The 26,812-nt window shown below is 37.2% G+C and overlaps 1 protein-coding gene across 1 annotated transcript; it reads right to left on the bottom strand.

The window, feature by feature from the left end:
- Positions 1–491: 491 nt before the first annotated feature.
- Positions 492–26,812, bottom strand: ARL5A (ARF like GTPase 5A). Its single transcript, XM_081242225.1, has 6 exons — positions 26,452–26,812; positions 16,210–16,270; positions 15,604–15,751; positions 13,410–13,493; positions 8,251–8,402; positions 492–4,951 (listed from the first exon to the last, which is right to left on the bottom strand). The coding sequence occupies exons 1-6, from the start codon at positions 26,495–26,497 to the stop codon at positions 4,903–4,905; spliced, it is 540 nt and encodes a 179-aa protein (XP_081098351.1). The 5' UTR covers positions 26,498–26,812; the 3' UTR covers positions 492–4,902.

Raw genomic sequence — 26,812 nt, 5'->3', positions numbered from 1 at the left:
AATGAAGGGAGGGAGGGAGGAAGGAAGGAAGAATGAACATGAGAAACAGAGTTCTATCAAATATTTCATTTTATAAGGAGAATCTAAAGAGGAAGGATTCTGGTGTGCACACACATGAAATGGCTCAATATCTAAATGATACGACTCAAAATTACTAACCACTAAGTATGAGAATTAAGAGGCTACTCTTACACAAGCAACAAATTTTTACTAAAGATTTTAAAACACAATATAATTTTCTCTGTGTTAAAACTATTTAAAAAAACAGAAATAGAGTCTAGTTTTCTAGGCTCTGCATTAACTAACACCAGGATCATGGAATATTTGTATTAGGAAAGAGAAAAAATGGTTTTGCTCGTGCTTCCTTAACCTATGGTTTACTCAGGGTTAGGATGGGTATCTTCAGTTTTGAGGCTTTTTAGTCAAACCAAGCAAAAATTATGACTTAAAAACCCTCAAGGCTGTATCATCAGTAAGCCAAGCACATATAATACCATAGAAAACATGTATAATTTATTAGATGGACTTAAAAATCAACACAAATCAGTTTTAGGCACTTGTTGAGTACAGACTATGGGAATTTTCTACCAAAGAACACAATATCTAGCAAGCAAGACCATAAGATTCAAACTTTAGTTTTTAGAACAATACACAAGGGCTAGACATTCAATAAGAAATATTGCATAATTAATCCAACTGTATCCTGTTACAATTTCTTCACAATCCCACACACGATTTTAGGATTTAATAGAAGCAGTCACTTTTTAGCATCCAAGGTTTTTAAATTCTCTCTTTCTTTCCTTTACTCCACCATTCTGTTCTTAAAATTATCGTACATTCTTTGAGGGAGCATGATATAGAAGTTTTATTTTTTGTATAAGTGGAACTTTAAAAAGTATTGTCTATATTATGTCTGCATCTATAGTGTCAATACATGGTGATTGATAATTTTGATGTTTTTTAAAGTCCATTTCAACACGTTTATTTTGTAAAGATAGGCTTCTCATTACTAATTCCTTTAGACAGCTAATGTTTATCTTTGTTCTTTAAGTAAACATGAGGGAAAAAAATGGAATGTGGTCTACAGTCTTAAGGATGTGGGGATGTCTTCAGGTTAAACACTACATATGAATTTGGTCTGGCGTCTTTTATTCCTCAAAACTCATTTTTGGTAATGGGAAGATAACACACATATAACTTAATCCCTTTCAAGTCTAAGTAGTAGCTCAAGGAGCTGGCAGTCTAGGTAGTTCTCTTATCTTTCTGAATCTACCTTTCAGTGTGAGAAGCTAAAATTAAGAAGTATTAAAATGTTAAATAGAGTATAATTTAAAGGACTCTACTGCTGGTATGTATTTATGTGCTGTGCATACAGCAAGCCAGTATTGTGATGTACTCAACAACTCTGATAATACTCTCTAACGAGCAAAGTGCAAATCAATGAATCAAGCCAGTGGAGGATAGCAAAGAACCAGAGAACCAACTTAGAAACTAGTAGTTTGGAGAACAGTGGATGTGGGTAAAGTTTAGAATATCTCCAGGACCAAGATAACATATCTTCGTTGATGGGCAATGAAGATACCGGAGAGCAGGGGATGGCTGAGCTATGGGAAAGCCAATCCTAAAGCAAGAAGTTCCAGATTATATTTGGACAGTGGGAGGGTTCAAAGTTAAGTCATGCAAAGAAACCTTGTCTCTACCCAGCCTTGAAAGATGGATTCATTCCAGGAAACGACTGGGTAACTGAGAGATGACTCCAAAGTCCACAGATAATCTGGGATGTGTTACTACCCACTATATACAAAGTAGAACACACTACAGATATATTCCCAAAAATGCCTGCAGAGAAAACTAGAAAGCTGTCTACAGTTTTTCTATGTGCACTAATATAAACAAATTTTGAGGTTGTCTGTACTGTATGTGGTTGCTGTAGTCACAGCAAGAGATGTAAAGTGCCTCTGAGAGGGGACAACAGAATCCCATTTCTAGATATCTTAATACTATACACTCAGACAGAAAAGAAAAGAACATCTCAGGGACTTCCAGCCCTTCCTCAGTGCACTGCACTTCTCTGTGATCTCACTGTCACTACCTACTAGGCACTTCTTGAAGGCCAGAAAACAGTAACTCTTTTCAATTCCATGCCACGCTTCTAAAATCACTTTATCTGCATTAAAAATGCCAGACAGCAGCGCTGAAGCACTTTTTTATTCTTAAGGCAAAATGTCATATTCCCTACCCACTTTCCCCTGCCTCCCAAACTACCTGCCTTCAATGTATTCTTTGCCCATCCATGAGGGCCAAAGAAGATAGAACTGAAAACTTTCAAACAAGAATCCTTATTAGACTGTGTAAGATATACTTCCTAAATGCAATATGACAAAATTAAACATATTTAAATGTGTATAGCAATATGGTTACTTTTACCAAGATATCAAGAGAAGTTACATAACTTTCAAAATTAGTATCAAACATAGGATATTTAAATACAGCCACATGTACAGAGGTATGAGGCTTTGTTCTTTTCAAAGCTGAGCGTAATAACCCTAAATAAAATGTTTGTTTACACCCAAAAGTAGCATATTAAAAAACCAAAAGCATTGCCCTTTGCTTAATTCCACTTAAAAACTACATATAAATCACCAACATGACTATTCATGAGGCTGTCCATGTTATTTGGAAGTAATACTGTTACAATAATTTCGATGTATTTTCATACACAAATTAAAAAATTTTTTTCCCATTGTAATTTTGGTTTTATGCACAAGTATAAAGGTACCACCTTTTTTCTAATGCTTGGCCTGGAGGGTAGAATATAACAAAAAAAGCATGTTTCATAAATGTGGTAAAAGATTTCATGCATTCTCATGATGCCATGTCAATTACTAAACCAACTGTAACAATGTAGTACATGCTTTAAACATCCAATTAAGAATAAATCTTGAAAAAAAAAAAGAATAAATTTTGGCTAACACCTTGATGACAAGGGAATGTGCTGGTATACTGTTGAACTGATGTGGCAGCAATTCAAGGGACTAAACCATGGTTATTCAAATTAAAAGACAAAAAGGATAAAAGGTGTGGATTTGCTGGGCTACTTTACAGAATATTTGTCTCTGATGACACTGCAACATCAACAAAATAGATTTGGGTTTTTAATATACAAGCAATTTCTTACAGTGATTTGAAAAAGTATGAGGACATATGAACAAATAGAGCTTAGTAATTTAGGATTTACTTTTGTAAAAGCAAGTTGACAAATATTAAAATGTTATACTTGCATTTTGAACATTATAATATAAATATAAAACACAAAACATCTAATTTTAAACGCTGATTTCCCATGCCTGACTTGGATTTATATAACGAGCATTTTATATTTTATAGAAAGGAACTTTCAAAGTTTTGTCAATACTTATAGTATGTACTATTATTTCTCATCAAAATCTTTGAAATTGAAAAGGTTGGTACTAAAAGTAGTTTGTTTTTCTTGAATATTCTAAAACATGCCAGTTTGGGATCAGTCACCAGATTTTCAGGGCATGAAAGATATACCAACAGAGTACCCAAGAATATGTTTTAACACATCTAGGATAAGTTTGTTTACATTTATAACAGAAATACCTTAGATTTTCAGATGCCGGAAAAAAAAAACCAAAAAAACCCTAGCAAACGTAAAAGGTTTTGGGGCCAACTTACTTCTTAGTAAAAATAATACATTATGTTGATCAATATTTAAACCAAATTCTTAAAAACATTAAAAAGGATTCGTATTTTGTAATTGTCAAACAATGCATTCATGTGGTTTAAGATGATAGAGGAAAACTTACAGACACAAAAAAAAGCCCTCAAACTATCCCAACTCCTAAGTTAAGAAATGAGAAACTTTCAAATTAAGAAATTATCTTTGTTGCTTAGAAAATATGCTTTACTTTTCATCTTAAATTGACTTTTAAATGCCTGACATATAATTTAATATCTAAGAAGACTGTAGCTAAATTATTTGATAATATTTATAGTGTGATACTTCTTCTCTGGGTAGACATATTTCATGCAACAGTTTCCAATTAATGCTGAAAAAAATCACTTGATAATTTTAATCACATTAATGATTAACTGAAAATAGATTAACAATTTACTCAGTAAATTTAGATGACATAAGGTCCAGTAAAGGGAGCAATCTGGTGACTGCTCAATGTGCAATTCTGCCCATTAGTAATACTAAGTCAAGAATATGACAGATATTTCACTCAGCTGGACTACATGTTTCCATGTATGTGATTTGGTCAACAAAAAATTAGGTACACAATGTCAAGCTTTTTCCTTTCTTTTTTTTCCTTTCTTTTTTAACAGCAGCTCAATGATTTGGGGGTTGGTTAGTATGATACGGAGAACATAGGGGAAGTACAAAATGGCACTTACCACCAATGCCAGTACTCATCTCATTATGATTATAACTAAGGATATTATTAATTTTTGTGTTATTTCCTTTTTTTAAGAACATAAATCAAAGCCATTAACTCGAATTTGAGGTATATACACAATACCTACACAACCCTATGCAAAATACTTTTGATAATAAAGCTCTTAAAGTTAAAAATATCCTCCTCTCCCTTTGTACTTACCACAGGCTACACAATGTCCTGAGAGGATTCTTTATGAGAAAAATGTCCATCACAGCTTTAAGACCTTGCTTTGGAAGGAACTAATGAGAAAGCAGATGGAGAGGTGAGACTTCATCTTTGTTTTCAAACAAGTGGTCTTAATTTTTCTTCTTATAGAAAAAGTTTAACTGTTTAAATCAGTTTATTATAAATATATCTAAACCATTAATTTTTGCAGCTTTCAGGTAAAGTCCAGCACTTCATTTATACAAAGTCTATGAGAATAGGTCAGTAGAGATCATCTAATCTTAAGTCGTGACATCATCCATTCAAGTCCTTGGCATAATCTATAAAGAAAATAAAATATCTTGATTAACTAAGATATTTTAGCTATGAACTAAAAAGCTATGAACAGCAAACTAAAAGAAGATATCATTTTTCATCTACCTAAACAAAGATTAAAAAATCAGTAGTATTCAATGTTGGTGCTATTGTGGTGAAGCCATACTTTCACAGAGTATATCCATATATTTTTGGTTCTGTTATGTCTCTAGTGCCTAGAATACTGCCTGACACATACAAGGAGCTCAATAATTACACAGTGAATGCCCACAGAAAGTAATTTAGCAAGAAGTATCAAAAATGTTTAAAATATCAATACTCTACCCCTTTTTCTACTTTCAGAAATGTATCCTAAAAAATAATCAGAGATAAAGACAGGTTTATGTATTTCGACTGTTCATGAAAGCATTCTTAATAGGAAAAAGTAAAATTTAAATGTCTGGCAATAGAGGAAAAATTTAACAAATTATGGAACATTCATATGATGAAATATTAAAAACTTCCTTTCAAATACTATTTTACAATATGATAAAATGCTCATGATATAGGGGCTTATCTGGTGACGCAGTGGTTAAGAATCCGCCTGCCAATGCAGGGGACACGGGTTCGAGCCCTGGTCCGGGAAGATCCCACATGCTGCAGAGCAACTAAGCCCGTGTGCCACAACTACTGAGCCTGCGCTCTAAAGCCTGCAAGCCACAACTTCTGAAACCTGCACACCTAGAGCCCGTGTTCCTCAACGAGAAGCCACCGCAATGAGGAGCTCATACATAATGAAGAATAGCTCTTGCTCGCCACAACTAGAGAAAGCCCGCACGCCGCCAACAAAAACCCGGCTCAGCCAAAAATAAATAAGTAAAATAAATAAATTTATTTTTAAAAAATGCTCATGATATAAATGAAGTAGAAATGACAGGATATTAAATATATAGTAGAGTTGTTAAAACAAAGTATGCACACAATATTTATGTTACACCTATATATTTTAAAAATCTGAAGGAAATAAAATCTCATATCACTAACACCAGTTACCACTGAACAACGGGTAATTGAGCATAATCCAAAATACAGAAAGAGATATTCATTGTAGTAAAAGAATCTAAATGTTTAGTAAGAGAGAAATGGCTGTACATATAATTTTATAAGAAAATGAAGGACTGTTAAGAAGCATTAACCGTTATCTACAAGGAGCTTTTATAGATATGAGAAACTGTGCTACTATATTAATATTTAAAAAGCCAGAACTCAGATTTTTGTATAGCAGTCTAACAATGTAAAAGATGATAGAAATAGAAGGGAAAAAAGGGCAATGAGGTAAATAAATGGTTGTTTTGGTGTTGGTCCATACTTCTCTGCTATTACTCGATTCCTTATTTTTAAACTACTCATAGGAAATGATATAAAATAATAAGAATAATAGGTGAGTAAATTATTTAATTCCAAACTGTTAAAGGTATAGTAGTTACTTAACAGCAAAGTAGAAACTGCGCTAAGCACTTACTATCCATTATCTTCATTAATCTTCACAACACTAAGACCAGAACCCTTCCCAGAGGGAAGCCCAGGCTTAGATAGGTTAGCAAATGGCAGAGATGGGAGTCAAAATGTCACCAATACTAAAACCAAGAATTTAGACCAAGGTGGTCAGACTGCACAGGGAAACAACAGTACCCCTCAAACCAAACATTTCCACTTGCCAACTGCTGCAAATGGAAGTCTACATAAACCCCAAATTGAAAAGATACCACCATCTGTTGATGTCCCCTTCTAAAAATAAAACTGCCAGAGTTCATATGTATCCTAACTAATGATATATTTTCCACACAATTACTCAAAGTATGTAAGTTAAATCTTTTGTCAATCCTAGATGATTTGTCTTTGCTGTCAAATTTAGTATTATAATCAGTGCTTTCGCCTAAAGACCTTTGATAGACAAAGATAATATATAAAGATATACCTGTATCTATATATGCATCTTGACATGCATTAAACTATTCGACAAAGAAATATGTAAAAGATATTTTTACTTAACTAAGTATGTGGACAATTGGTATTGTCTGATTTTTTTTTTTAATGAACAGATTTGCTTCTTTGAGGATCTAATTATGCTTTTCCAAATATCTGTAATCAGGTAACAGTGGCTTCTATTACCCTAAGATTCAGCTTCAACTCCAATTTAATTCTTTTTTTTTTTTTTTTTTTTTTGCGGTACGCGGGCCTCTCACTGTTGTGGCCTCTCCCGTTGCGGAGCACAGGCTCCAGACACGCAGGCTCAGTGGCCATGGCTCACGGGCCCAGCCACTCCATGGCATGTGGGATCTTCCCGGACCAGGGCACGAACCCACGTCCCCTGCATCGGCAGGTGGACTCTCAACCACTGCGCCACCAGGGAAGCCCCCCAATTTAATTCTTTTTTTTCTCTGCTTTTAAATATACACATGAAGGCTTCTAAATAAAGGTCTTAAATTTGGGGTTGAAGTTCTTTAGGTGTCAGGAAAGGGCAGAAGCTTGTGGCAAAGATACGTGAGTTTACCTGAAGTGGCAGAAATTCCCTTCCTTTTAAGACCACAGTGAAGAGTAAACCAAATATTGAATTACTGACACTATCTATCTATGCCACGTATAGATTATTTTATGTTATATATCTTACATATAACAATGCTAACAACCACTGCCTTCTTGAAATCCTTTCATCTCTGGGCATTAGACATGGGCAAAATTCTACTGCAGGCACCCCCTCATGCCACACTCTCTCCAATTCTAACTCTTTTATTTTTTTTAAGTGCAGCAACTCCCTCTTGACAGCACTGATGGCATATCCGCACACTAGTCCCACATGCAAATCTTCTTCTATTTCAGCTTCTTTATGCATAAAATGTGAATTAAGAACAACTGGTCTACATGATTGTTAGGAATAAATGAAACAGTCTATAGAGAGCAGTAAAGGCAAGGACACTCTCAGCAAGTGTTAGTTCCTTTCTTAGACTGTAAGTCGCACCACCAGTGCAGGAACTATCTCCTGACTTCTCCAGACTCATGACAAGCCCATTTCTCAGAATTCCTACAGCAACTCTATCATCCATATGCTCACATGCATTAGTTCAGTATGTTTATGTGTATTCTGTGTATGTTGTGTTTAATTCTTTATAGAACCAAGCTAAAATCTCTCTCACTGTAGACATGGACTATGTCTTACATCTCTCCCTTACAAAGTTCTGTACATGGTAACCTTAAATATTTGATTTTAAAAAGAAATACATGTTTCAAAGTTAAGTACATGCTATTCATGAAGAAGACATCTTACCCCTCGCCAGTAAGAGCGCAGCATGCCTGGACATGCCACTGGTGATCTTTAATAGAAGTTAGTTTCAAAAACTGGGAGATTTCTGCTACAGTCATGCATTCTTTAACATCTTGTTTATTAGCAAAGATCAGCAAACCAGCTTTCCTTAGGTCCTATAAAAGCAAACAAAACTGTAAGGGCCAGTTCATTTTTTTCATACATTTTCCAATTTAATTAACAGATTATATTTGATAAACTTTGTAACCTAGAATTTCTCAACTACTTGACATAAAAGTATCTCATAGCTCTTATGACGGAAAGTAAACATCAAACTGAACACATTTAAATAAATCAATCTATACTTGTATGGATTTACATATTTCTTACATTCCTAGATTACACTTTTATGGTCCTAAGTGCTAAATTTAACAAACAGTCACATCTTCCAATTTAATACATATCTAACTAACCCTTTCCCCAACCTAAAACTAGGCTTCTATGGCTACTAAGAACTACTCTTTAGCATGGGACTCAAGAGTTTTTCAAAATTCTACCCCACTCTATACTTTAGGTATAGGTATCTATACCTAAAGTTACAACCTTCTTCCCAGTTTATTTAGGAAATAAACTAACTCATTATATACAATATACGCCTTAGGCCTTAGGACTTTTCTCAATTGGAAGGTGCTAACCTAAACCAATCTTATTCATCTTCTGAGATCTAGCTCTTCTTTGTCCATGAAGATGTGTTAGATTTGAATATTTGATAGGGCCTTCTTAGACTACCATTAAACTTACCAAATTTCCCAATTCTACCACTTCTATGCTTTGACTCTGAGGCAAGTTCTTTAACTTTTCTGAATCTGTTCCTCATAACTAACATATATTAAGTATCTAATCTGAGCAAGTCACCCATGATACTAACCATTTCCCGAATAAAATCTCTTTAATCCTCACAAGACTGCTACAAGATAGGCTTTACTATTCCCATTTTACAGATGAGGAAACTAAGACTCAGATCTAAGTAACTCATACAGAGTCACATAACTACTCAATAATAGAGCCAGGTTTGAGCTGACATCTTCCTACTATAGCTGTTGCCCCTCATCTGTAAAATGCTGAGACCACCACCTACCTCCTGGGGATGTAGTTTGAATGAACGAATTACTACATTTAAAGCACCCAGTTCAGTACCTGGGTTTGGTGACAGTTCAACAAATGTTAGTTCACTTATTGCTCTGCAAATGAGGATTAGCTTTACCCTTGTGCATGCCCCCAAATGACTGATGTAACACTCTACTCACAAAGCAGACCAAAGGTTCTATGTCCCCTTTTGCTGTACTCTACCTCTCCCTCTCTCAACCATTTTTACAGCCGGGAGCTTCCTTGATAATCTATGGAAAGTTATGAACCTTTCCCTCATAAAAATGTATATATGTTTATGCCAAAAAAAGTTTATGTATGATTTTAGGGTGTTAATAGATATCCTAAAGTCCATTCGTGGATCCTGGACTGAGGAACTATGATAGATGCACTCAACAAGTGGATTAAACTCTCATAAAATTCTGCCTATATATTTTAAGAGATATTGAGAAAACTAAGGTTTTGGTGCTATGTCTGCAAGTTTTCCCAGCTGTGTTGAATGCCACCTTCTTCTTAGGGATCTTAGTGGAATATTTTGGTTTCAATCATGTGTATGTGTGTTTGAAGCAAGAAAGTGTTCAGTAGGTTTAAACTGACATTGCTCCACATTATTTTACTCTTGTTAGAACAGAGTTTCGATGACTTCTTTGATTCTTTCTGATGCAAATAAAAAATATAAGTAGTAAATTTCTTATTTGGTGAAAAGGAGTTCTGCAATATGCTTTATATAACAAAGGGGGCTGACTTAGTTACAGTGCCCTCTGCAGGATGGCAACTACACCGCTACAGATAAGGACAGAGTTACCTGAATAGCTTGGTCAGAAAGGGATACTCTAGAACATTAAGTTTTAAGAGCTCCTATTCAATTTGTTCCACCTATAGTTCAGTTCATCTGTCTATTTATATAAGGCAAAAATTTGAAGGGAAGAACTATAACTAGTGCACATATACATTATCAAGTATATGGATATTTTTTCTCTTATCCTAATCAGAACATGGAACAGTTATCAATAGTTGATATATGGCTGAATCATTGAGTAGGTGGACTTTCCATGGGATTTAATTCCTATCTTCCTATCGTCTAGGTTTCACTATCTCTTGCCAGTGTGTGTTGAAATCTTTTATATAGGTCAGGATTGCTAACGCTGGCATGTTCAGAGAACACACTTTAGAAATATCTGACAACAGAAATACTTGGCACACGTTAGGACACATAGTTTATGCTATTTTATTTACAAGTAACCTATCTTCATCACTTTTAGTAACAAAATTATTTGGAGAAGGCTCTGGACTGAAAATTGGAAAACATAAGAAATAAAGTCATTTACTAAAAGGTCTAAAAAAAAGAAAAGAAAAAACATCCATATTGAATATACTTTTTCTAGATTTCACAAGCTCAAATTTTTTTATTTAAGGTTCTTGATTTTTTAAGCTATATTACCCACTTTTAAATATTTAGGAAGAGAGGAAAGAAAATCTTCCTTTACTTTTTATTAAATAACCTCACAACCAATTATGCATTATGATAATAGTAGAAAAGAGATACATTGGGTTAAGGCTGTTCAACTTGACTTAACAAGAGGTCAAAGTACAAGGTAAACAGCGGTGATCTTTCGTACATCACCCATTTTAAACACTTTGAAAAACTTCTGCTACATACTTCTGCTACATATCAACTTCTGTTCTTCAGAGTCTAAAAATATTTTTTAGTTTAGTCAAGAAAATGAATAAAGGGATGTGGGAACAGATGTATATGTATGACTGATTCACTTTGTTATAAAGCAGAAACTAATAAAAAAAATAAAAAAAAAGAAAATGAATAACAGCACACGCAAGGCATACTGATTTAGCATCTTCTATATGCCATATGTAGTTGTCAGTTTGTTTCGCAAAGCTTCCTTTGTGAAGATAATTCCTAGAAGTTGAGTCATTCTGAATAAAATTCATCTATCCTTTTGTCTTTGGAACTTTTTAAAAATTCATGAGCTTCAAAGTTTTATGCTTCATTTAAGATGAAGCTTTCAGAAATGTATTTAAATGTTTTATAGCTTTGTATTTAGTAATACATAGAAAGAATCATTATTGATGATGATAATACGACTGTTGGTTTTTGTGGTATGCAAGAAACATCTGACTAACCCATGCCAAAATTTGTTTTTCACACATTCTCATCCTTGATCCGGATGTCCCTCTCCAGAACTGTCTATTTGGCTCTTCCTGACCCTATTAAGTGGCTTACTCTAGCTCCCAAGTTCATCTGTAATTCCCTGCTTCTCTGGTAATCTCATCCCTTCTCCTTTCACTTTCCAACTAGGCCCTATTTCTGGCTTTTATTTTTTTTTTCCTAGCAAAGAGCCTGAATGACGCGAATACCTAAATTCAAGTCCCATAAACTACTGGGCCTCAGCGTACTAATCCATAACAGATGAGGTTAATTGATCTATCCAAGTTAATGATCCAACTTATAAAATTCAATGACTTTGTTTGAGCCCTACTATTGGGCTTTTTATAATACTGATCCTCCTACATACTGGCCAATTAGAGTAAGAATCAAACAGGGAGGCTACCTGTTTACAGAGTAAAAAATATAGTCAAGAGACAAATACACTTTGTGTCTTATTTTTCTTTTTCTAAAGTCTTCATAAACCAACAATAAAATAACCCTTTGGTATAAAATGAAGAATGATACATTCTTGTAATATGCAAAGGGGAAATTAAAAAAAATCCTTAGCCCCCTGCCTCTTTTATTGCTTACTGTTTCTCAAACTAGAACTGAAAGCTGTTAAATACATGTACAAAGGCAAGATGTGTTTTTTTTAAAAAACCCCAAAGGGTTTAGCACAACTGCTATAATCAGTCCAAAACAGGGGAAGGTGCATCTTGGTAGGTATGATCACCACAAGCAAAACAGAAACTTCAGTTTACGTAACCACTTTACTAAGTTTCCTTACATCTGAAACATACCAAAATTCTTAATGAAAATCTCAAAAGCAAATCATTGAATCAATATTAAAATTAATATAAAACTTCATTACAAAGATATCCCAGTTTTCTTAAGGTTTATTAAAATTCCACTGAATATTAACTTTTCTATTTCCACCTTTGAGTTGAGAAAGTAACATCTGCAATAAAAGGCATACAAAAATAATCAATTGCCACTACAGTCAGCCCTCCTTATCCGTGGGTTCTGCATTCACAGATTCAACCAACCTCAGACTGAAAATATTCAGGAAAAAAAAGTTCCAGAATGTTCAAGAAAGCAAAACTTGAATTTGCTGCACGTTTTCATAGCATTTACATTGTATTAGGTATTATAAGTAATCCAGAGATGATTTAAAGTATACCGGAGGATGCGCATACCGGTTATATGCAAATACTACGCCATTTTATACAAGGGACTTGGACATCCTCAGATTTTGGTATCCTTGGGCATCCTAGAACCAAAACTGCTGATAGAGAGATATGACTGTATTATAAATATTATATGATTTTATAGTTACTATTATCATTACTGACTATATTATTCAGTTTATATAATTTTCAAATTATGCTACCAGCAATATTTCTCAAGGACTAAAAAAATGTGGCTAGTTATAACAGTTTTGTTCAGTTAAAGAAACAATATCAGAGACCTATGAGCAACAAATTTAAATATTAGTCAGATAACTGAGTTACAATCAAGACTCGCTGTGTGTCCCTGACACTGTAAAATCTCATTTCTAATGATAATCGTCTGTATAATTAATCTATTTAAAATGCAAAATGAAAGTCAACTTAGGTCTTTTTGGCCAGGAAAACTTCTAGACCAAATTTATCTAAGATAAACGGAATTAAAAGACTACAACTGACTCCTCAATCTTTCTGCTGCTTCCAGATACGCTTCCAAGTTGGGAAGTGTCAAAATTATAAAGCAGGCATGGCCAGCAGATAAAGAATTTTTTTAAAAATTTGAAATAGTATGCTCATGAGAAAGTAGAAAGTACAAAGGTGATAGAAATATCCCACCCCCATACATCTAATGCCAGAATCCTACTTACCTCATGGGCTAACATTTTATAGAGTTCTTCTCTAGTTACAGAAATCCTTTCTCTGTCTGTACTGTCCACAACAACTATTACAAACTAAAATTCCAAAAAAAAAAATCATTAGTGATTACATAATTTGATATTTGTAAAATTTATCAAGTGTTTATTTGATTTACAGGCTAACAGCTATCAAGAAATTAGAACCTTATGGTATGGTATTACTGGAAAACCAGAGATACCCGCTATACATTGTGAAGCCTAAAGGTCTGATCCTTAATTCAAACATATTTACTAATTTTTAAGAGAAAGTAAAAGACAATATGATGTTATCATTCTTTTAGAATACTCTGCTAATATTCTAACCAATATGTAACATGTCTGTTTTCTAAATTAATATCTTGAATGTTAATGGGCCTATTTGCACCATAAGTCAGTAAGACAAAAATATGATCCTAAATTTAAGTTACTTCCAGACAGACATTATTTATTAATGTCAATTTAAAAATCTAAAAGAGGGCTTCCCCGGTGGCACAGTGGTTGGGAATCCGCCTGCCAATGCAGGGGACATGGGTTCCAGCCCTGGTCCGAGAAGATCCCACATGCCCTGGAGCAACTAAGCCCAGGCGCCACAACTACCGAGCCTGTGCTCTAGAGCCCACCAGCCACAACTACTGAGCCTATGTGCCACAACTACTGAAGCCCGCGCGCCTAGAGCCCGTGCTCCGCAACAAGAGAAGCCACGACAGTGAGAAGCCCATGCACCGCAATGAAGAGTAGCCCCCGCTCGCCGCAACTAGCGAAAGTCCACGCACAGCAACGACTAGAGAAAGCCCGCGCACAGCGATGAAGACACAACACAGCCAGATATAAAAACCAATAAATTAATTAATAAAAAAATCTAAAAGGGCATGCATATGAGAATAAATGTGACAGTTAAAGAAATCAATTAAAAAAAAATCAACAAATTGAAAGAATAAATCTATATCAAAAACCATGCTCTCTTCCTTATATAAGTGGCACAACTCTTTCCTGAACTGACGATGAGACCAGATGCAATCAAAGACTGGAAAGGAGCTGTGCAGGGCTGAGCTACAGTGTGCCTCTTCTTCAATTCCATGAACACCAAAAGGCACCAGGGAAACAGGAGCAAATATAGTTGCTTTATGATGGCATTTGTTATGCCCAAGTTAATTCTGACTGCCTATTATTAGTATGTGCTATTTATTGTTTAGAACTAGCTTTTCATTTCCAAATAAACCTCAGTAATTTTCAGGATCTTTTCTATTCTTCAGATTTCATCAACCATAATGCAGAAGGATAACAGAACTGCTACTTTCCCTCTTCTCTCACTTGAGACCTTACTGATACGTGGTTTCATCACTATAACACCTGTTCTACTCCAAGCCTTCTTAACAAGGCTATTAATTTTCAAGGTGTTGCCATGAACTCGATACCTGCAGCATTTTATATAGGAATACTAATTATATATACTCCTCCTTCTCCAAAAGACATAATTAAATGCTTAATGGAGTGTTAGGGGATCAAGTCATTAGAGACACTTAATAGTGTCTTACTGACATAATATTCATCTGTATATACATTTGGAGATTTATTAACTTATAATCAGCACTACAAGAACAACTATCACAGCCTTTCATCTTATGAGGTCTATACAGTGAAGCTCTCAAACGTCAGAAATTTTCTCTCGGCAAATAATATGTAAATAAAACACATGATTATGTCTAAATTGCTTTATAATCAAAAGAAAAAGAATTCTTTAATGTGCAATTGTATTGCATAAAAGAAAACGCATAGTAAAATTCTGGCCAAGAATTCAAACCGTCAGAGCCCTCTCATCTAACTAGGATTTCCTCTATGCAGACACAAATAAATAGTAAGAGAGAAATGGAATTACAAACTGTGAAATGGAATTCTTTATTAAAACAAGTACATAAGGCAAGCTCTAGGAACAATATAAAATCAGACTAATCAATCACCAATTCTCCCTACAGAGGTTCAATGAGAATGGATATACATAACAATGACCCTGACCCTGAAAGAGGGGATCAAAGATTCCACTATGTTTAAACTCTACTTATATTAACATACTGTGATATTTCAAAAAGATGAGCTATAAGAGTTCATATCTGGAAGGTGTTTCCCAGGCATTATATTCATAGACGACTTAGTATATTAAGAAACATACCTCTGTGTTAGTATAGTAAGTGTTCCACGAAGAACGAAGAGATTCTTGGCCACCAATATCCCACATTAGAAAACGTGTATTATTAATCACTATCTCTTCTACATTACTTCCTATTGTTGGGGACGTATGTACAACTTCATTCATAGAACTGGGAAAAAAAAGTTCAAATATATTACAGTTAGCAAGGAAGCTAGATTGTTTGAACATTTTTCAATTAAGGGATAAGTCAGCATGACCTCTTTTTATATTTTGTACCCAAATGTCCCCTTTCCACTAGCTCATAAGAGTGAATGAAGGGTTTAAACAGAGGTGGAGCTAGGTAGTGGACTATCTGGAACACTCTAGATTCATTCCAGGGAACTATAGAAACAAATATTTCTCTACTCTCCACAAGCAACTGAACAACATGCTCAATGTCATATAAATTTCTAGCTCTCTAGAAAAGAAACAGTTGCTTAAATTTGGCTCCTGGTTCATGGCCAACCTGCCTTCTTACAGAGTAACTTGGATTCCATATAATTTTTTATTGTTTCCATTAATCAAATATCACTCAGGCTGAAAAACTATAAACAATAAAATAAAAAATTTTAAGTAGTTAGTACTTACAATTGGTAAAGGATGGTAGTTTTTCCCGCATTATCCAGCCCAACAATGATAACTTTGTGTTCTGAAAAAAAGAAAAACACCAGTGATTTATTAATCAAAAACAAAAATTAAAAATTTTCCTATTTCACCCATTCTTTCCAGCTATGGTATAATTCAATACATGGCACTTTATACCTTCTTGTAACTCGAAAGAACATCAGAGCAAGACCAAAGTACGCCATTGGTCTGACCTCCTTATCCCCCTCATTCTACATAGAGAACTCTCATCTCTCTGAAGGAAGCCAGAAGCACTACATTCTTTCCACTCTATGGAAGTCTACTCTCAGTAAAGTATCCCAAATGTAATCACAACAATTTATGGATGACTTGAGGTGTAAATGTTTCACACTGGAAACTTAAGTTCTTAAGTTTAACTAACTAAACTTAACTAAGTCACTTAAGTTCTAAATGTGCATTTTAGGCCTTAACTGGGTATATATAGGTGGGATGGGGTGAATGGGAAGGGAAAAAAAGGGCAGCCTTTTAGAGCTGCTGGCAGAAGGCAACTGTAAGCTATCTGAGTACATTTGAACCATAGGGTCTTTCTAACCAAATTTAAGGACCTATAGCTATGGTGGCAGCAGCTTCCTCTTCCCTTGGCTTCTCCTTTTTTTTTTTTTTTTTTTTCAGTACGCGGGCCTCTCACTGTTGTGGCCTCTCCCGTTGCGGAGTACAGGCTCCAGACGCACAGGCCCAGCAGCCATGGCTCATGGGTCCAGCCGCTCTGCGGCATGTGGGATCCTCCCGGACCGGGGCACGAACCCGTGTCCCCTGCATCGGCAGGCGGACTCTCAACCACTGCACCACCAGGGAAGCTTCCCTTGGCTTCTAAAGCATCACTTTCCCCAAGTTTTCTTCCTCTGTCTCTTGATGCTTATTTTTTTCCCACTGACTCCTCTTCCTTGGGTCTTCCTTCAAACATTCATGTTTCCCAGAGTTCTCTTCTTACACTCCTTTCACATTTTAACAAGGCATCTTGGGGCCTATCTATTGCCGCGCTGTCTAAAAACTATTCTGAAAGACAGCAGTATGTGGAGAAAGCTAATCTCCAAAGATGGCCTCTGGATATTCATGCCCCTATATAGTTCCCCCCTTAAATCCTGGCTGGTCCTATGACTTGCTTTTAACCACAAGAATGCAGAAGTGACGCTGTATGACTTCCACACCTAGATTATCACACACCTTGCAGCTGCTGCCTGGTTCTAGGAAAATTCCCCCTGGGGTAAGCCAGACACCATGTAACAAGTCCGACTACCCCAAGACTGCTATGCATGAGTGAGGAAGCTCAGGCTAATCACGTGGCCTGATCTTGTGGAGAGAGACACACAGTTGCCCCCAGCTGTTCTAGCCATTCCAGCTGAGACACCAGACACACAAACAGAGAAGCCACCTTGGATATGCAGCCAGGTGGAGCTGGAGATGACTCCAGTTCTAGCTGCCATCCAAATGTAATCAAATGAGCCCCAAGCCAGAACTTCCTAACTGAGCTCAGTGAACTCACAGAACCACGAGAGACGGTAATAAATTATTCCTCTAAGTCATAAAATTTATGATTGGCTTGTTACACAGTAATAGATAACAGAAGCAAGATGGAAAAATACATGTGGTTATGTGACCCTGAGCAAATGACTTATTTTTCTAACTCTTAGCTTCGTCACTGTAAAACAGGGACAACACTACCTCTCTTTCAGGGTTACGTTATGATTAAGATAGCACATGGGGTGTGCCTACCACCAAGAAAGACAATTCCTAATCCATGTTCCCAAATGTTTCCTAAACTCCAGTCTACCTAGTGCCACTCAGCATAACCAAAAACCCAATAATCAAACCTGTTCCTAATTCTATCTTACTTAACTTGCTTAATGGTATTACCATTAATTCAGATGCCTTTGGAGTCCCTCAACCCGAACATCTAATTTGTCACCAAGTTCTATTCTACCTCAAAAATATATCCCAAACCTGTCTCCTGCCACTGTCCTAGTTGTAGTCCTCCTCATCTCTTACTGTACCTAAGCAGACTATCTCCAGTCCATCTTCCTATTGTTTCTAGAGTAATCTTTCTAGAAACAATAAAGCTGATAATGCCACTCTCTTATTTAAATGATGGCTCTCCAGTTTGACAGGAAAACATGGTACAAGTTCTCAGCCTTGTAAATAAAGCCAGTCCCAAATGAATAGGCTTCAGCTTTATTATCCCTCACCACTACCGCCAGGTATCTAAGCTGGAGTTCAAGCTGTTCTCCCTATATAAGCTGCCACGTATGTTCACGGCAAACATTTCTCTACGTCTACTCATGGTTTTTACCTGTGCTGGAATTATCCTCTCCAATTCTCCATTTAAAGAATTCCTACTAATCTTTAAGGTTTAGCTTCCCAAGAAAAATCACTTTTTCCTGCTCTTCTGCCACACCTCCAATACAGCACTTATAATAATGTACACTCACTAATCTCCTCAGCTTAATGAGGCACCCTTCAAGTATATAGATCACATGCTAATCATCTTCATATTCCTAGTAACTACAACTTTTTCTGGTACAAGGTAGGTACTCAGTAAATGCTGAATTAATATTCATTCTATAAATAATAAATGCTAAGGATTATAACACCTAAGAGTAAGGAGATCTTTAAGAAAAAGCTTTTGCAGTCAGGTGGTAGATGTTTTCCAAATAGTTGACATTTACCATAAAGGGGAATTCCTAATGCTACATAGGTACCTCCTGTTATACAAAAATACGAAGATCAAGTAAATAGAAATTTTTAATACAATCCATTTTATCCAATCACTTATTTCTTTGAAGAAAGAGCAGGCAGCTTAGAACCACCAGGGTCCTAAACTGACATCACCATGCTCCCCCTACACAGGTTCTTAAAAGTCATTTTAAAAATGCAGGCCCAGTCTATCATCTTTAGAGGTGACTAGGAGGAAGGAACTGAGAAAATGAAACTACCTGACAAGTGCAGTTTCTGCCTAAGGAGAAGTATGTAGGGTGACTGAATTAAAATCAGAAGATTACTTGGGGAGCATGGAATCCCATCAAAGGGAGTGTTAAACACTGTGGTGACTGACAAATCCATCTTCACAGGAGGGCCATACCTGCATCAGGGCCAGATTACTGAGTCCCTGGAGCAGGGTGCCTTTTTACCTGGGAAGTTTTTCAACGGCATGGCAATTTTGCCTGACTCTATATTTTTCTATGTCCCCAAATTAGGCATTCCCCTTTTGATGACAGATATCTTCTTCAGTTCTAGTAATACAAGCAATGTAAACATTTTAATATAAGCAGAATTCATATTGGGCTACACTCTGACTGCTGACTTGGATGAAAGTTTTTTTAGTTTCTCACTTGAATACCAATTTTTAATAATATAATTCTTAAAACGTCAACCTATTTTTAAGTTTCAGGAACATCATTTTGTAAACCCCTATGTATTAGCTGCAGGACTAAATTTAGATAGACTTGCCAGTACTCAGGAAGAAAATACAATTACTCTGACCAATGAGAGAAATGATACTCTAAAAACAGTACAAAATAGGGGCAAAAGCAAACAATACAAATTTAGGCAAGGAATATATATAGTTATGATAAATAACTATAGACTGACTAAAAAATGCATGTGTGTATGAATTATACACACAGAGATCACAAATACAAGAGCACTGTCATAAATACAAGAGCACTGTGTTTAAGGTTAAACACTTATTCTAACCATGCTACCGTTTTTCAAAATATTTTGCTACTTTTCTCTTGCCATTGCTTTCAGAGCCTGAGATACACTGTTTTGAACACTCCCAATGGTGTTCTGAAGATGAATTTGATTTTAAAGGGGGAGGGGAGCCACGTGGTATCATCTCAGTCATAAGGTAAAAGGCAGCTAAGACGAATGTTACCTTTTTGTTGTTAAATGAGGTGTGATTCCTAAATGATATGATTTTTAAATGTGTCTCTAAAGAAATTCTAAAAGGAGTTTCAAAAGGTATTTTGAGTAATAGTAGGATGTATCAGCAGAAAAACTATCTGGCTTCCTTTGCTTTTAAGGTGAAAACCCTATCTGGTTTTGTTTTTTAAAGTGGTCTGCTTAATTTAGCCATGCCCCATTGGACTTATTTCTTGATTTCAAACACAGTACTCTTCTACCATTTCTGTGAGGAAGGACTAACTAGGCAAAAAAAAAAAAAAAACAACAACTAAAGAAAGATTCTGTATCATACTTGACCACAAGATGAACATGATAAGGTGAAACTACTGTGAACAAACCATTGTGCGATAAACACACATACACTGAGATAAAGCAGATGGCAGAAGAGGCTCACAACTGGATTCCGGCTTCTCCTAACACAAGTTAGTTGCCAGCTGAGGACAGGATGGAGGGAACAGTTTCAAGACACATCTTTTACAGCCACTGAATGAATGAATGAACTAGAGAATCAATAAGCTGAAATTAGATAACATAACCTGTGGTAGATAAAGATGTGAAGTCTGGTTAAGTCTTTCTTCACTAGTACCTAGAAATAAAGGAAGCACACTGGGGAGAGAAGGTTTGGTGGACAATACAGGGCCAGAATTCATGTCTGGCATGGTAGAGAGTAAACAGGAGAAAAGAGTGTCAGAGATGTTGATAGGGGTAGTAAAGAAGCAACTCAAACCACTGTCCATACTGGAAACAACCTCCCTCTTCTATTTAATTTTACAAACACAATGAATTCCTGTCACCTACAAATGCATAAATATGCAAACATTCCTCCAAACTCTTAAGACAGAAAGCAGATTTCTAAAGTCAATCAAGTGAATGCAAGCTAACATATTTCAACTCATGAGGGGTTTTTTTAGTGGTTAAAATATTTTAAAAAGAAAAGAGGAAGAAAGAGTCTCACATCAAACACGTGCAGAACCCAGAAAATCTCCAAGGAGCCACATGTTCTGTGGAACAGTCTGAGATCTCTTTGGAGGGCATTCCAATGAGGCCATGATCCAGAGGTCCTTCACCTCTTCACCCCACCTAAACTCCTACAAGCCACATTCAATACCAACTTATATCTACTCCCTCCTAAGACTTGTCTCTATTTGAATATTTGTGTGTTTTTACAATAAAGCACCAATGGCTATATAACAGCTTCCTAAGTCTAAGGCATAGCACATGGGTCACAGTGAGAACTATAAAATTAAGACATAATTGTGCAATGGGCTCAAAGATAAAGGTGCTGACTCAGTGGTGAAGGGCCAGTTTATCCCCAACAATAGTGTTAGGTTATTCACACTTTCTAATACTAAATCAACTTCCTTTGACTATCCTTAGGTTCTTTCACCACCCCAACCTGTGTCTCTCATTACCAGAACAATGTTCTATGAAAAACACAAATTTGTAGCTAAAAACTGTTATAATGCACTTCAAAACAAACATTCCATAGAATATATAATATGTATACAAAGAGATGTTATTATGGGAAAATGTAATAAAACTTTTGGTTATACCAACTCTTTGATGCATGTGATTCATGACAAGTTTACTGCTTAGTATGGTTCTTCTAGAATATCTATGCCATAGCATTCTTGCAGTTTCTCAGATAAGCCAAAACAACTATACACTGTCACAGTGCCTGGATGGAATTTTGAGTTATCACTTAGGCTTTAGTTTCCCAATCAATACTTTACTGTTTTGTCATGAAAATGCTTGTTTCCCTTCTTCACTTCCTTTTGATATACGCAGGCAGCCTACCAGTTCTGTTTACTGCCAGGTTCTAAGAGTCAATATATATATATATATATCCTACCAGCTACCAGTCAGTAAATTAAGCAAGAAGAAATGTCACTGTCATCCTGGAGGGCTTCTATCTCTGTGAATCATACCAAAGCCAGAAAACACAAATACTACAAATACTAAGGCAGATAAACTGAGAGTCCTCCTGATTCTTCATTCTCACCTCATATCCAAACTATTACTAAGCCCCGTGGGTTCTGTCTCACATGGAGCAAAAAATCCATTTCTGTCAGGTTTACTACAGTTCTCTCAGGCCTTAACACAGAGCCCAGAATAAAGCTTGTGCTTAATAAACTATGAATGAATAAATAAATCAGATTTGGAAGACATAAAAGTTAGAAGGGAGATAACCGATCAAGTCTCTACATACTAAAAATTCAATTTGCAAAATCTAAAAGTATCATCAATAAAAACAAAGTTTGAAAATAAACTTGCGATTTATAGCAATGGTAGTGAAGTTTCAGGGGGAAAAAACTTTGCTGAATGAAAAGCAACAATTATACAGGGCAAAAGTAGAGATCCAATTAGGAAACATAAACCACATAGCAATTTGAAATTTCAAAGTTTAATTTAAAGAAAATAACTACTACAGAGGATTGGAGTAATGAGGGATTGGCTAACAAGAAGTAACTCTAAAGATTAAAGGAATGACAAATACACGGAGCATTCGTTACCTCTAGGGCTGAGAACTTCCCCCAATTCCCCAGGACTGAGATGCAGACCTTGCTGAGGGCCAGGCCAGGGCTCACTGAATGTCAGAGAAGTACCTAAGCAAACTTGCCAGTGGATCTTTCTGGAAATCCTCCCTCTAGGATGCTGGGGAAAACTTCATCGAGAGGGCCTCCATTCTGAGACCAATGGAAGTGGGTGCTAGAAGCAGCTGCTGCTGACCACTACACAATCCAAGAGCCAGCCACTGGAGATGTCCACACTGCATGAGCAGGACAGAGCCTGCTGAGCAGCACGCCATATCCAGGAAGAAAAACACTCTCCTCCTTCAGGGTCCCTCCAATGCCGTCTACCGACAGAGCCTAACACTGTGCCAAAGGGCAAGAGAAAAATACTTAAAGGACCCAGTTCTGTATCTACAGAGCATGCAAAAAGGGTGAATTTGGAGCTAAAATTTTTAATAGCAGGCACAGTTCACCCCTTTGGCTACTCAGCTTCTATATGTACTCTTCTACACTTCTGAATTCCACACAATGAAAAAAACAACAGAAGCAGAGGTGGCTTTCCCAGCACCAGGTCTTGCAGCACAGGGAGCTTGCCCAGAACTCATTCACAACGTATCATTCCTTTTCTAAGAACCAATCAGAAGAATGAAACAAGGCTATCCATGAGGAAACTTCACAACTTCTTTCATAGTTCATAGTTAGTGTCTGAAAGTTCTTCCTTTTATCTAACACGAATCCTTCTTCTTTTTTTTTTTTTTTTTTTTTAATTTTTTGCGTTATGCGGGCCTCTCACTGTTGTGGCCTCTCCCCTTGCGGAGCGCAGGCTCCGGACGCACAGGCTCAGCGGCCATGGCTCACGGGCCCAGCCGCTCTGCGGCATGTGGGATCTTCCCAGACCGGGGCACGAACCCGTGTCCCCTGTATCGGCAGGCGGACTCTCAACCACTGCGCCACCAGGGAAGCCCACGAATCCTTCTTATACAAAGGAAGTTTTGTTTTGTTTTGTTTCAAGAGCACTAACTCAGGCACTAGACTATCTTGGTTAAAATCTCTATCTAAAAGGTCTATCACTTTTAATTGTAGTGCCTGAAGCAAGGTACCTAATGTTTCTTTGCCCCTTTAAAACGGGGGAGAATATCTGCCTCACAGGGTTGTGGTTAAGAGTAAATCAATTAAGTGAAGACTAAATCAACTGCATGAAACATGTAGAACCTAACCTTGCATGTCAGTATTAACTGCTATTATTTTATCTATAAAGATGAAGTTAGCTTATTTTCTGTCTCCCCACATAAAGGCAGGGGGTCTTGTTTGTTTTGTTCCTTGTCTATCTCCACCATCTAGAACAGTCCCCCAGCACACAATAGGTGGACTGTAGAAACTTAAAAATGATATATACAACAGCATCTAGGACAAAGTTTGTACCCTACTGATTTAAATATCACCTAAACGGAACCTCTGCTTTTTCAAGTTTGAGCAATATGCAATTAGGTTTCACTGTGTACTCACATTTTAAGCTTAAACTGAAAAAGGTGTTTTAAATGGAGCTCAAATAAATAAATAAATAAAGAGAGAGAGAGAGAGAGAGAGAGAGAGATTACACAGTTTGTTTCATCAGCATAGCAAATTCTGTAATCCCCCAAAACTTCCTTCCAACAGTTTATGTGAAAAGAACATAGGACTGTGTTCTGTATCTTCTGAAGGTAAAATAAAGCATCCAAGATATATCTAACACACATATACATATCCAGTTTAATACAGAACTAAAAAGACCAACAAGTACCTGACATTAGATTTAATGCTGAATATTTTTTAAAGTGACCCTTTTGATAAAACAACCACATCATTTAACAGGAGAGAAATAGTTTATTCACATTTTCACAATGTTGACATCTAAATTTTTAGAACTTAACTTCATTAATTTCTCTTACTATTAATTCCCAACACTGAAATAAATGTCCAGTCAAAAATTACCACAAAACACAAGTAACAAGAACACTACTCAGCGATTGCTAGTGGTAACAAAGCACATATCATTATTTACTACTGGCAAGTAGCTGTTGGCAAAGTTCTAATTCATTCTTAAGTTACAGAGACAAATAGTTTTAATCATTGACTCAAAATAGAAAGTGGAAATACCTAATTTTTCTTGCAGGACTAGAGCTCAATTAACAAGCAAAGCCTTTCTAAATTTCACATCAGAGTTGAAATACTAGCTCTGCTAAAAATAATACAAAATTATGGATTTAAAAACTAGAATAGATCTTATCTACTATAAGCACCACCAGTATTACAGCAATGTTAACTTTCAATTCTTAAGACCTACAGATTAAGTTTTCAGGATTTGTGGGCTCCACAGTCACACAGTCAAGATCCCTGCTGTTCTAGGTGAGACCTGGGCCCAGAGAGGTTAAGTGACTGGCTCCCACTCACCCTTCTCTCAACAGAAACAGCTAGCCAGAGACAGTGTAGATTAGAACCGGCTTTCTCCAGTTTATGAAAATTCTACATATCATTTGAAAATCATTTGAAATACTGCTCTTCCATTCACTATCATGTGATCGACACTATCATCTTTATATTTTTAAAAGACACGCTAGAGATCGATCACAAGTTCCAGTTCTGCTCCCTCTCCATCCATCGCCTTCTTACAGCAGCAGCTGGATAACGAAGGAGGCGGGGATGCTTGTACATATTAGATGCCACCATTCATTTAAGTCTTTACTGGAAAACTTTGGGCTGTGACACCACCACCAGTTTACACAAGAGAAAAACACAAACTAAGTTACTGACAGCCAGGATGATGAATCCTTAACTACTTGAGTTAAAAAGAAACAAAAGTACACCAGTAACTATAGCGTATCTTAATGACTATGGAATCTTTTTGTTAAAATTGTACCTTCTTTCCCCAGTTTTACACTTATTTTGTAACAAATTTCAATAAATCTGATATGCATTTCAAGGCAATGTTTGAATTTAGATGAACTTAAGCATCTCTTTATAATACACTCCATACCTGGTAACTTAGTCGTTACCTACAGTTAACAAATGTTTCATATGATATGATTTTTAAGTGCTTTCGGTGAAACACTTTACCATATTTTAATCCAGCCCCCCAAAACCTCTAAATAAGCAACACGAGTAGGAAACTGACCTTAAGCTTAACCTTAAACACAGATGTCAATACGGCAAAAGGAGAGAGGACCATCACTACTCAGGTTGCAGAAGAATCTCCCCAAAGCGGGGAAGGACGGGGTGGAGGTGGAGGGCAGGCTCATAAACCTGAATGTACTGGTCAAGCCAAGAGCGATTCCTCAGGTTTTACCGCATTCTGCAATCCTCGGGTGCTCAGTGGTGCGGCTGGGGCCACAACCTGTAACCTTCATCCCAGAGAACCCCAGCATTTCTCAGTGGCGTGCAAACCCAACTGCTGAAGAAAAAGGACTGAAACGTGGACCAAGCGGGGCCACTCAGGGGCGTCGGACGTAAGGCAAGAAACCCTCTCCACTCCCAATCGAAATCGGAGCAATGGGTGTATTTGAGGCTTGGATTTCTTAGGAAGCTCTCCTAAGACAAAGGGCTGCGAGTCGGGAGTTTCCCGAGCTGGGAGTGGGAGCGAACAGCCCCAAGGCCCGCAGCCGCAGCAGCCCGCACCCAGCGCAGAGAGCGCGCGCCACCGCGCCGCCCACACTCCGGAAGTATTCGGAGACCCCCAACCACCCGGCCAGGGCTGACGCTCTCCCTAACCCGTACGCGCTCGGCCCGAGCCCCTCACCCTGGTGATTGAACAGTCTCCATATCCTGGTGAAGAGAATTCCCATTCTCGGGCAGCGGACCCCCCTCCAGCCACCCCGGCCGCCTGGCCTCCCCCGGCTCAGGCTCAAGGGGAGGAGAGAGACGCGCCGGAGCCTCCGTCTCTGCCGCTGCTGCTCCCGCGCTGGCCGTCGGCCCGCTTCCTAGGAACCGGAGGGAGGCCGAAGCCCAGGACGCCCTGCCGTGCGCGAGGACCCGCCGCTGCCGCCGCGGCTCCCGCCTGACTCGCGGACATCGCCGCCGCGTTGTCTGCGGCGAGCCTCGCGGGCCACCGTCCTCCCCCAGCTCCTCTCAGGCAGCTGAGGCGGCGACGACCGGGCGGG

This window comes from Mesoplodon bidens (assembly GCF_964165515.1).
Source record: "Mesoplodon bidens genome assembly, chromosome: 8".
In the NCBI taxonomy this organism is placed as follows: domain Eukaryota; kingdom Metazoa; phylum Chordata; class Mammalia; order Artiodactyla; family Ziphiidae; genus Mesoplodon; species Mesoplodon bidens.
The sequence above is the reverse complement of the archived record's forward strand: the minus strand, read 5'-3'. Positions and strand labels throughout refer to the sequence as shown.